Raw genomic sequence first — 12,751 nt, forward strand, 5'->3', positions numbered from 1 at the left:
TACCCAAACTCATGTCCATTGAGTCAGTGATGCCATCCAACCATCTCATCCTCTGTCATCCCCTTTTTCTCCTGTCTTTAATCTTTCCCAGCTTCAGGGTCCTTAGTGGCCAAAGTACTGGAGTTTCAGCTTCAATATGAGTCCTTCCAATGAACACTCATGACTGATCTCCTTTAGAATGGACTGGCTGGATCTCCTTGCAGTCCAAGGGATTAAGAGTCTTCTCCAACACCACAGTTCAAAAGCATCAATTCTTCGGTGCTCAGCTTTCTTCACAGCCAAATCTCACATCCATACATGGCCAGTGGAAAAACCATAGCCTTGACTAGATGGACCTTTGTTGGCAAAGTAATGTCTTTGCTTTTCAATATGCTGTCTAGGTTGGTCATAGCTTTCCTTCCAAGGAGTAAGCGTCTTTTAATTTCATGGCTGCAGTCAGCATCCGTAGTGATTTTCACCTTTTCACTAACAGTGTGGGAGGGTTCCCTTTTCTTCACACTTTCTCCAGCACGTATTGTTTGTCAACTTTTGGACAAGAGTCACTGTGAACCATGTGAGGAAATACCTCATTGTAGTTTTAATTTGCATGTCTAATATTTAATGATGTTGACATCTTTTCATGTGGTTCTTTTAAAGGGTGTGAGTTAAACTTACCTCTTGAAATTGGCCACTTGAACATCTGCCCTGTTTTGAATTTTTTTTCAGTGACACCTAGGCTATTCTTGAAGGCAGGTATTTTTTACTTAGAGCCCCCTGATGTTTGTGCATATTAAATGCCCAGCAGCTCTGCTTTTCATGGTGTTGTTAAATTAAAAGGCCACAAGGGAGCAGCACTTCTTCATGTCCCACTCTTCTTTTTTTCCCCAGTAATTTCCTTGTTATTTTATGTTGGAATATTGTTGATTTCTGGTGTGTTTGTTTCAGTTGTACAGATACACGATTCAGTTATGGGTAGGCATTCATTTATTTTCTTTGTGTTTACTTTCCCGTATGGGTGATTACGATGTGTTCATCAACTGTCTTATGCTATTCAGTAGTTACTTTTTAATCATGTATTTGATGTATATTACTGTGACTATATTAACTCCAAACTCTTAATTTCTCCCACTTGTTTCTGAAGCTTGGGGTCTCTGCAGAGGGCAAGAGACACTCCAGGTCCATTGTGGAGGAACACTCCCTGCACATGCTCCCAATTCCCTCAGCCCCAGGACACTCCGGCCTTGGTCCCAAGCCAATCAGGCTCCAGGGATGTGACACCAGCCCAGGTCACTTATGGCCTCAGGGGAATAGAATCAGCATTTCTCTTCCATATTTTTCTGTTTTTACCCTATGATTTGAACTGGAGTATATAGGTGAATTACAATCTTGTGGGTTTTTTTTTTTTCCTTTTCAATCTAATGCAGCTTGATTTTCTTGGTGACCAGAAGTTTCTTTTCTAAATCCATTAGGCTGTATTTCTTTGGGAAAGAACTTAATTTGTATCCATTTTTAGATTATACCTAGAGGTGATATCATTATGATACTTGTCTTTCCCTGTCTCCCTTACTTCACTTGGAATGATCACCGCTACTTTATTTCCTGTGGCCGGACTTAGCATTATTTCCTACTTTCTTATTGTTGAGAAATATTACATTGTGTACATATGCCCCATCTCCTGTTTCCATTCATATGTAATTTCTACATTTAGCTTGCTTCACAGACTTGACTATTGTACCTTGTTGGGCTGAGATTGCAGGGGTTCCCATGTCTTTTAAATTTTTTATTTTCTCTGGGATTATGCTCATGTGTGGGACTGCTGGGTCCTAAGGTACTTGTGTTGCAGTGAAAAGGGGAAAAAGAGGAATTTGTTGCAGTAAAAAAGAAAAAAGAAATGAGTTTTTCTCTTTCTGCTTCCTGAGAGCAAAGAAGATAAAGGGAACAGTGAGCAGCCCTGAACATTCCTAGTTGGCTTTTTTTTTTTTTTTTACTTTAGCCACTCCTAATTCTGCATATCTATAATTAAGTTTGCTTTCCTGCCCCCCAACTCTGCAGGAGCTAAACTTTGCACCTATTTAAAGTCTCCTCCATACTGGGAGCAATTAAATCATACAAAGGATAATCAGTCTAATAACACTAGAAAGCTAGGCTGGGTGCCTTATGGACAACGCCAGTATATAGTTTCCCTAAAAAATAAGGTTTGGTGTGGAACAAGCTAAGGCAGATGACTTAGGTATATACTGGGCTACACATAAGGGAAGTTCTTGACTTAAGCTCTTACTGATGACCTTATTGCTACCTATATTGCCTGTTTCAAAAGTGTTGTCCCGAGCCTATTATACAGAGTGAAGTAAGTCAGAAAGAGAAACACCAATACAGTATATTAATGCATATATATGGAATTTAGAAAGATGGTAACGATGACCCTATATGCAAGCAGCAAAAGAGACACAGATGTAAAAAGACTTTTGGACGCCATGGGAGAAGGCGACGGTGGGATGATTTGAGAAAATAGCATTAAAACATGTATATTACCATAGGTAAAACAGATGACCAGTGCAAGTTCAATGCATGAAGCAGGGCAGTCAAGGCCGGTGCTCTGGGACAACCCAGAGGAATGGGGGAAGGGGAGGTGGGGTGGGGGGTTCAGGATGGGGGAACACATGTACACCCATGGCTGATTCATGTTGATGTATGGTAAAAACCACCACAATATTGTAAAGTAATTATACTCCAATTAAAATAAATTTTTAAAAATTAAAAAAAAAGTTTTGTCCCTTACATCACCAAGTATGTGACAAAACAGTTATGTAATGCCCCCATCTGTAGTCAGATTTATGACCTGAAGGGGCTCTGCCATCTACTTGTACAAAGATTAAATCATGGTGACTGAAGCTGCTGGCCTTCAACACCCCGGAAAGGAGTTCAGGGCGGAAATTAGGAATGAGACACTCTGTGCTTCGTCCAGTCTGGCATTTCGTGTGATATACTCTGCATAGAAGTTAAATAAGCAGGGTGATATTATACAGCCTTGACATACTCCTTTCCCAATGTTGCTTCCTAACCTGCATAGAGATTTCTCAGGAGGCAGGTCAGGTGGTCTGGTATTCACATCTCTCTCTCTTTTTTTTTTTTTTCACATTTAAAAAGAAGTTAAACCCATATTTATTTAACTAGCACTGTTAAACATTACACAAAACACATTCAAGTGGCAAGTAATTATAACGCAAGCCCTTGCACGGCAATCCAAATTTATTGAACTACTGATGCTAAGTTATACAAAATTGCACCACTTTAATTAAGGCTTTTAGTTTACATTTGGCCACCTCAAAAGTAGTTGTAACATTAGGTTGGTCAATTTAAATACTGTGGCTCCCTGTTGGATAGACACACAATCTTTACACCCAAAAGTTAATGCATACAAAGCAACAAGGCATTGTTAAATAAAACAGCAATAGTTACCGCAACTTAGGCCTTGTGACCAATTACACATGATTAAAATTACTCCCCACATTCACATCCACAGTACTCTTCCACCATTTAACATCTCAACCAAAACGTTACACATGGGAAACAATCACTAACAGGCAAAAAGACTAAACCTGTGTATTTGGTATTGCAAATACACTTATGCATGAGCAAGCAGGGGATTCACAGTGAGAATCTACAGCTGCAGAAGCCTGAAAATGATTTACAAAAATTGTTAAATCATTAAAAAAGTGTTTGAAAATATACACTTCTTGTTGTAGACCCCCACTGTACACACAACTATAAACATTGTTCCCTATGTAAACAAAAAAGGAAGCATATAATAAAAGATTTGAAAAGTCTGGACATTTCCTTCCCAACAGATATTAAAGGCAACGTCTTTAATCTAAGACATTATACTGAAAGGACTATCATATTTTAAAGACAAGATCACTGTCTCCACAGGTTTTTTAAAAATTAAAAAAACTATATAGCTGTGTTAATCAAAGCGCTTATTTGTACAAGACAATGATAATGACCTTGAATTTCTTAAAAAAAATTACAATAAGCTACAAGTATCAAAGAAGCAAAGTTATCTGGAGTAGTCTATATAGGAGCTCTTTGGACTTTCTTTTATTATGCTAAAATAGTGGTGCTTTTAGGATTTACATTATTGTACTCTCCAATACAAAGTATGGGGTGTGTTAAAGTATATAGTACACCATTTTCATACATGTACAACATTGGTGGATGAAAAATGTCTCTTAGCAGTAATATTGGATTGTAGCCTCTGGTTTTACCAGCTGCATACTCTAGGACTATTATATAAGTAAAAATCTCTCTGTGATACTGGAAAGTGATTAGAATGTGCAAACTGATGTAGTAGTTTTCATCCGCCTCTTAAAGGGTACCACCACAGAAAGTCCATTTAAGATGTTGGTAGGTTTAACAAAGTTGGAATGCTGGCACTGTTGAATTGGGCAACAGTTCTTCAGACCTGGCTCAGAGCTACAATGCATTAATATATTAAAGCAGCTGACATGACGACTTTTTGCGGGCCTTCCCAGGCACTGGAGTTTTTCTGTTAATTTGTCGCGCTAGGTCATAAAAGATCTCATTAACATTTATTTTTGATTTTGCAGAGGATTCTAAGAATGCACAGTTGTTCCACTGTCTTGCTAGATTTTGACCTTGTTCCTTTCCTACAACTCTTTCATCTTCCAAGTCACACTTACTACCAACCAGAATCATTGGAACATCATCTGTGTCTTTAACTCGAAGAATCTGTTCTCTCAGATCTTGTAAATCATTAAATGTGGACTGTGCTGTGATGGAATAAACTAACGCAAAGCCTTGTCCATTTTTCATGTACAAATCCCTCATTGCTGTGAATTGTTCCGTTCCTGCAGTATCCAAGATTTCAAGCATACACTGCTGTGCATCTACTTCAACTTGCTTTCTATAAGAATCTTCTATCGTAGGATCATATTTTTCAACAAAAATTCCTTGAACAAACTGTACAGTCAGAGCAGATTTTCCAACGCCTCCCGAGCCAAGAACGACTAGCTTATACTCACGCATGGTGCAAACTTGTAAAAACTAGTACCTCTCGCGCTGTCACCGGGTGCCTGCAGCCAGCGTCGCCTCACGCTCCCTCCGAGTTGCTGCTCCCGGCACCACGGCGGTCCTGCCGCTACCGCTGCCGCCGCCCTGGTATTCACATCTCTTGAAGAATTTTCCAGTTTGTTGTGATCCACACAGTCAAAGCCTTTTGTGTAGTTGATAAAGCAGAAGAAGATGTTTTTCTGGAACTCTCTTGTTTTTTTGATGATTCAGCGGATGTTGGCCATTTGATCTCTGGTTCCTCTGCCTTTTCTAAATCCAGCTTGAACATCTGGAAGTTCACAGTTCATATACTATTGAAGCCTGGCTCAGAGAATTTTGAGCATTACTTTGCTAGCGTGTGAGATAAGTACAATTGTGCGTTAGTTGAACATTCTTTGGCATTTCCTTTCTTTGGGTTTGGAATGAAAACTGACCTTTTCCAGTCCTGTAGCCATTGCTGAGTTTTTCAAATTTGCTGGCATATTGAATGCAGCACTTTCACAGCATCATCTTTTAGGATCTGAAATAACTCAACTGGAATTCCATCACCTCCACTAGCTTTGTTGGTAATGATGTTTCCTAAGGCCCACTTGACTTCTCATTCCAGGATGTCTGGCTCTAGATAGGTGATCACACCATTGTGGTTATCTGGGTCATGAAGATCTTTTTTGTATACTTCTTCTGTGTATTCTTGCCACCTCTTTTAATATCGTCTGCTTCTGTTAGGCCCATACCATTTCTGTCCTTTATTGTGCCCATCTATGCATGAAATGTTCCCTTCCTATCTCTAATTTTCTTGAAGAGATTCCTAGTCTTTCCCATTCTATTGTTTTCCTCTATTTCTTTGCATTGATCACTGAGGAAGGCTTTCTTATCTTGCTGTGCTATTTGGAACTCTGCATTTAAATGGGATGCATTTGAATCTTTCCTTTTCTCCTTTGCCTTTAGCTTCTCTTCTTTTCTCAGCTATTTGTAAGGCCTCCTCAGACAACCATTTTGCCTTTTTGCATTTCTTTTTCTTGGGGATGATCTTGATCACTGCTTCCTGTACAGTGTCACGAACCTCCATCTATAGTTACAGGGACTCTGTCTTATTCAATCTAATTCCTTTAATCTATTTTTCACATCCACTGTATAATCATAAGGGATTTGATTTAGGTCATATCTGAATGGTCTAGTGGTTTTCCCTACTTTCTTCAATTTAAGTCTGAATTTTGCAATAAGAAGTTCATGATCTGAGCCACAGTCAACTCCCCATCTTGTTTTTGCTGACTTTATAGAGCTTCTCCATCTTTGGCTGCAAAGAATATAATCAGTATGATTTCAGTGTTGACCATCTGGTAATGTATGGTGACCATCTGTGTCACCGTACTTGGTGATGGTTTCAGTCTAATGCCTTTGCAAAATGTTTCCTCTTCAAGATTTATGAAAAGGACTTAAAGTTTCTAACTTTCAGAACATAATACTGAGCTGAGTAAAAAAAGAATTGAAGCATTATATTGAGAAACCTGAGGACTTCATGAAGCTGTTTAACAAAAAGGATTAGTTACATAGAACTGAGTAAACTGGTAAGCATGATTGTAATATTATGGTTTCTATCTGAAAGAATTATTGGTTTAAATCTGTGTTTCCCAGATGTAAGAAAAACTTCTTCAATTCATTATGACTTGCAATAAATAGTTTGGTAGATTATGTCTTTTGGAACACTTATCTTTTTCTCTCTATTTGGTTGATTCTGCCAGTAACATATGCTTGTTTCAAAGATTAAGCTGTGAGTTAAGAGTGTGTGGCAATTTCAGTACAATGAAATTGCAGATACCTCATTAAGTCAATTATAGTTCCTTTGGCCACTCTATTATTATAAATGGATTATAGCTAGTTATACTAATCATTAGTTAAATTTGCTCTTTGTTTTCAAATCATGCTTCGTGTCTATGCTGCTCTATGTCCTTGTCTGCATTACTTACATCCTCTCTAATTTGTAAGATTGTTGTCTCTTACAGTAACCAGTGTGTAAATCAGGCCTCCAACAAAACTTCTATGACTAAACATTTTAGAAGAAATAATTGTAATAGTGTGGTTCTTGGTATGGGAAGAAGCAATGAGGGAAAATGTCTCCTGGATTATAATTAGACAGAATACAGAGAATTTTAATTATTGGTGGAAGCTGGTCCAAAACTTAACACCTGGAGTGAAAAAATCAAGAACTTTTTGACTGAACTGGAATGAAGCTCCCAGTGCCTTGGGACAAACTTTGATCATGAAATGTTTCCCAGTAATGGTCATTCATGAGCCAGAGGGGAAGGCCTGAGAAACGGAATCAGCAATTGCAGCCCTTCAGTGGAGCCCTTGTGCCCTGAGAAAGGGGAATGCCATCCCCCTGGCAGTCCTTAGACTGCAGCCACTCCACCCACTGTGGAGTGGAGGAACCTTGAGGAGACTCTGAAAGCAGGATGACAGGCCCCAGTTAGCTAAGACATATTAAATAGATTTAATCAGCCCTGACTCTTGCGTCTTCCCATGCATAGAAAAGTGATAAATTTCTTAACTTGAGATGCTGCCTCTTATGTTTAAAGTTAAATATTTCTAAGTCTACAGATGTAAAGTAGGCACTTTTCCAAGAGGAACAAAGGAAGGCAAGTCTTAACATTTAAAAACACCGGCACCAACGGCAGGCACTCCAGGAAGACCCATCTGACAAGCAAAACGGCCCCCCTTCTCCCACAAAATGGTGGGATGGACACTGAGACGGGGGATTTGTTACCAGGAAGGGTTAATTTTAAATTTACACTGGATCTGCTTCTGTGACGTTAATCCTTTTTTGTTATTATAAATATACATAAAGGCTTTCTTCAGGGAAATAACCCAAGCTGCCCACCTGTGAAAGACTCTAAGGAAGTGAAACTAACACGTTCCCCTGCCTGAGGCTCGCCATTCTAGGCGATATTTGCAAGGATTGAATAGTCTTTTTTTTTTCCCTCACCTTCCCCCTCATCTCTGATCCATAAAAGAACCTGGCAACCAAGCCCTGACAAGATGGTTATCAAGGTGCTAGCCTGCCATCTTCTTGCTCAGCTGGCTCCTCTATTGAAGTCTCTTCCTTGCCACAACCCCATCGGTCTGTCTTGCTGTGAGCGGAGCGAGCCAGGACTCCGAAACAGAAGCAGTGCTGCGGCATTCGTCGGGTGCGTGCGCCTTTTGATCGACGGTTTTCTCGGGATATAGGCCATGGTGTGAGGCCGTCAGATCTAGTTTTGATCCCTCTGAGAGGTTTTTTCCAGGTCTTCAGAGACTGTCCATTATGCTGACTATTGCCAGTGTATATTCCCAGAGACAGTTTAGGGGCATTCTTTTTCCTCCAGGCTCCCGCCTGCCTTTATTGTCTGTAGATTTGTGGTGATGGTGGTTGTGACTGGTGGGATTTATTTCCTGTTGTCATTTTGATTGGGGTTCTGGCAGGAATTCCGGATCCTTAGCATCTTGTCCTGTTGTGGAGGTTTATTTTGTCCTTTTTTTTTTTTTCCTAAGGGTGTCAGGACACTTTAACTTTGACAGTTGGGTTCCTGAAAGTCAGGTGTGTTTGGAATTTATTTCTCCAGTACACACCCCAGGACTTTTCCTGAGGGCATCTGTCATTAACAGAATCCCAGCCCTTGTGAATTGAGGTGCCCGTGAACACTAAAGATAAAGTTTTAGTTACAGAAAGTGTCCACAAGGTGGCAGCAGTGTTAAGTCCTACCTTTAGTTCCTGGGATAAGCAGAGCCTTCAACATATGCCCAACTGATGGAGGATACATCTGGGAAGATCTTGCTTTATGCACTGTGAATGTATATATATTTATACCATTCACATCACATTTTTAATGCAGAAAAAAGAGAACTGCAATTCTGGGTTAGGACACCTCAGTCATAAGTAAGGTTGGGTACCTTCTCATCCCACTTACTTCCTAGGGCTGGGAGTGCCCCATTTCGGTTATGGTTGGGGCCATGAGAGCCTCCCTTGTGGCTCAGCTGATAAAGAATCTGCTTGCAATGTGGGAGACCTGGGTTCCATCCCTGGGTTGGGAAGATCCCCTGGAGAAGGGAAAGGCTACCCACTCCAGTATTCTGGCCTAGGGAATTCCATGAACTGTATAGTCCATGGGGTTGCAAAGAGTTGGACACGACTGAGTGACTTTAGGGAAAGCTGTGGCAGAAATTGAAGAGGGACTAAAGAGCCTCTTAATGAAAGTGAAAGAGAGTGAAAAAGCTGACTTACAACTTATCATTCAAAAAACTAAGATCATAGCATCTGGTCCCATCACTTCATGGCAAATAGATGGGAAAACAGTGGAAACTCTGTCAGCCTTTATTTTCTTGGTCGTCTCCTTCACCTCCTGCCTTTAGTCTTTCCCAGCATCAGGGTCTTTTCCAAAGAGTCAGTTCTTCACATCAGGTGGCCCAAGTATTGGAGCTTCAGCTTCAGCATCAGTCCTTCCAATGAATAGTCAGGGCTGATTTCCTTTAGGATTGACAGGTTTGATCTTGCGGTCCAAGGGACTCTCAAGAGTCTTTTCCAACACCACAGTTTGAAAGCATCAGTTCTTTGGCGCTCAGCCTTCTTTATGGTCCAACTCTCACATCCATACGTGACTACTGGAAAATCATTCTTTAATTATTAAATTTTTGGCTGTGCTGGGTCTTTGTTGCTGTGAAGGCTTTCTCTAGTTGTGATGCGAGGGCTTCTCATTGCAGTATCTTCTCTTGTTGCAGAGCAAAGGCTCTAGAGCAAGCCCACTCAGTAGTCGTGGCGAGTGGGCTCAGGAGCTGCAGCTCCCAGGCTCTAGAGCCCAGGCTCAGTAGTTGTGGTGCACGGGCTTAGCTGCTCCACGGCATGTGGGATCTTCCCATACCAGGGATCGAACCCATGTCCCCTGCTTGGCAGGCAGATTCTTAACCACTGGACTACCAGGGAAGTCCCTTGGAGACTTCTTCCTAACTTGTTTTCCAGAAAAGTTACACCAGGAAATTCCCTTGTCTCTCCCTTGCTGATGTTGAGTAGTATCTTTTAGTATGTCATTTTGAAAGGCAAAAAAAAAAAAAAAAAAAAAATTGCATCTCATTCTAATTTCCATTTCTTACTAATGAAGTTAAATTTTTCCCCTTGTATTTATTGTCTTTGATTTGTTCTTTTGTGATTTGGTTGCTTTTTTTTTTCCCATTTACCCACATTTTCTCTCTGATATGTAGTTACTGACCCTTTATTATATACATTGTAAATATTTTCCTACTTTGTCATTTGTCCTTTAATTTTGTTTTCTGATGGCGCTTTCACTTTTAGACAACTAATCTTTAATTGCAAATATTGTATCCTTTTAACTCAAGAATATAAGTGAAAAATAAGAAGGTACATCTCCCTAGTAAAGGAAACTTTTAGCATCAATTTACTCTATAGCAACAAGCAGTCTACAACAGAATGACAACAATGCCCTTGGGAAAAGCCCTTGTGTTTTTAACCCAGAAATTATAACCGTAATCTGCTATCAGTTCTAAGTGTTGCCCCTTCTTTAAGCCCGGATCAAGTCCTACGCTGTCAAGCCTCTTGCAGCTGCCCCGGCTGTATCATCCTCATCACTCTTCTTTAATTTATTTCAGTGAACATCTATTGGCTATGTTTGAGTGCAAGGCGGTGAGCCAGATCTTCTGGGAAGAAGACACAACCTGCCTTTGAAGAGCTTACTGCTTAGTGGCGAGAAAACACAAGTTTGTTACACGTCCAAATGAAATGGATGCTCTATGTGATTTCTAACAGGTGGATTCTGGGAGAGGCACCTGGGAAAATCTTCGCAGGCAGGCTGTGAGAACAGGGTAGGAAAGGGCTTGGAAGTTGGACTGTGAAGATGGAATTTGGGGTAAAGAATGCTTAGTGTGTTTTCTATTTAGGATATGTGTCAGAGACACAGAAGAAGATAATATTCAAAAAGTAATCTGGGGTCATGGATGGAAGTCTTTATATGCAGTTTGGACTTTATCCTCTGCGGTAGGATGCCATTAAAAACTTTCTTCTTTTTAAAAAGTAGCTGAAATTATTTCATGATTATGAAATTAATAGTGATGTTTTCCCAATTCTCAGTAGTTTCCCAAATACGTAAAGAACAGAACACATGTTAAAGAACCACTCCTAATATTTTTCGTTTATTTTGTGAGGTTTTCTTTTTACATCCATAGATACAAATATACCATATATATAGCCATATATACCATTCTACTCAGATAGAATTAGACCACTAGCTGTCCCATAACCGATTCTCCCTTACTGCCTGTTGTAACCAGTGCTGATGTGGTGAATGGGTGGAGGAGGCGGCCCTGGAGAGGCTATGATAGGGTTTTTGTGAGAGATGGTGAGAGTCATCCGGCTAGGGCAGAAAGACAAGGATGGATGACAAAGATGTTTCAGGAGGAGAACTTGCATTATATTGCTGGGTTTCATTTTTAAAGCCACATTTCCTTTGTTGCAGTTTTCATTTCAATATCTACTTTTTATATTTTATTATCTTAGCTTTTGCAGAACAAATGCTGGGTCCCTTGAAAAAATCATTTCCATGATCTCATAGGTAGTGGAGCCTCAATCAACTTGGAATTTTGTTACTGCCCCTTCTCTGCAAGGGGAGGAGGGAGAAGCTTCCCCTGTTAAAGATCGTTATTGATTTATGTGGTTTGAATTCATTCTATGATCTGTAAGAATAGACAGGAATTAAATACTTTGCTTGTACTGAATTGCTGGTACAAGCAAAATTTATTGACAGTGCTTAGCAGGCTTCAGGCTCTGAGCTATACAAAGAAATGTGCCCAAGGTCACAGTTAATAATTCGCTGAGCCCAAACTCATACCCCAGGCTGTCTGATTCCAAAGCTCATGCTCGTTTACCATGCAAAATTGGATCACCCGTGCTTGAAATTGATGTTCTGTATGTTTAATAAATAAACTGGGGAAGAAGTCATCAAATAAAAATCCAGCTTATATAATTTATAGCTGTACATCTGAAAATACTCTGCTTTGATATATTAAGTGATTGGTTTACAGTTTGAGGACACATTAGGATGAGAATGCCAATGACATCCAGGTCCCCAGTCTGCTTTTAAATTTTGGTGCCCTGCTGCCAATGAGGCTATTCAATCATTTCTTCTAGTGACCCAGCAGTTTCCCAGTAAACATTTCCCAGGAAAATCAAATACGTAATGTATACTTACATCAAGGATAAAATTCTATAGTGTTTTGATCATGAGAGAAAGCAGTAAGAGGGACATTTGGTTCCTATCTCAGTATCTTAAATTTGGAGGAGGTCAGGGCAGACAGCTCTTTGCATTTTTAAAGTCACATTATTAAATCAATATAAAATTAAAATCCTTCATAACTATATATTTTTCATAACTATTATATTATGTAAGACCATAAAGAAAACTGAGCGCCAAAGAATTGATGCTTTTGAATTGTGCTGTTGGAGAAGACTCTTGAGAGTCCCTTGGACTGCAAGGATATCCAACCAGTCCATCCTAAAGGAGATCAGTCCTGAATATTCATTGGAAGGACTGATGCTGAAGCTGAAGCTCCAATACTTTGGCCACCTGATGTGAAGAACTGACTCACTGGAAAAGACCCTGCTGATGGGAAAGATTGAGGGCAGGAGGAGAAGGGGATGACAGAGGATGAGATGGTTGGATGG

At 40.0% G+C, this 12,751-nt stretch overlaps 1 protein-coding gene across 1 annotated transcript; it reads right to left on the minus strand.

The window, feature by feature from the left end:
• Positions 1-3,246: 3,246 nt before the first annotated feature.
• LOC109561809 (ras-related protein Rap-1b-like) lies at positions 3,247-5,127 on the minus strand. The gene has a single exon (XM_070793187.1). It carries the CDS (start codon positions 5,023-5,025, stop codon positions 4,471-4,473), a length of 555 nt encoding a protein of 184 aa, XP_070649288.1. The 5' UTR covers positions 5,026-5,127; the 3' UTR covers positions 3,247-4,470.
• Positions 5,128-12,751: the final 7,624 nt, after the last annotated feature.

The sequence above is a fragment of the Bos indicus genome, chromosome 7, assembly GCF_029378745.1.
Source record: "Bos indicus isolate NIAB-ARS_2022 breed Sahiwal x Tharparkar chromosome 7, NIAB-ARS_B.indTharparkar_mat_pri_1.0, whole genome shotgun sequence".
NCBI classification, from domain to species: domain Eukaryota; kingdom Metazoa; phylum Chordata; class Mammalia; order Artiodactyla; family Bovidae; genus Bos; species Bos indicus.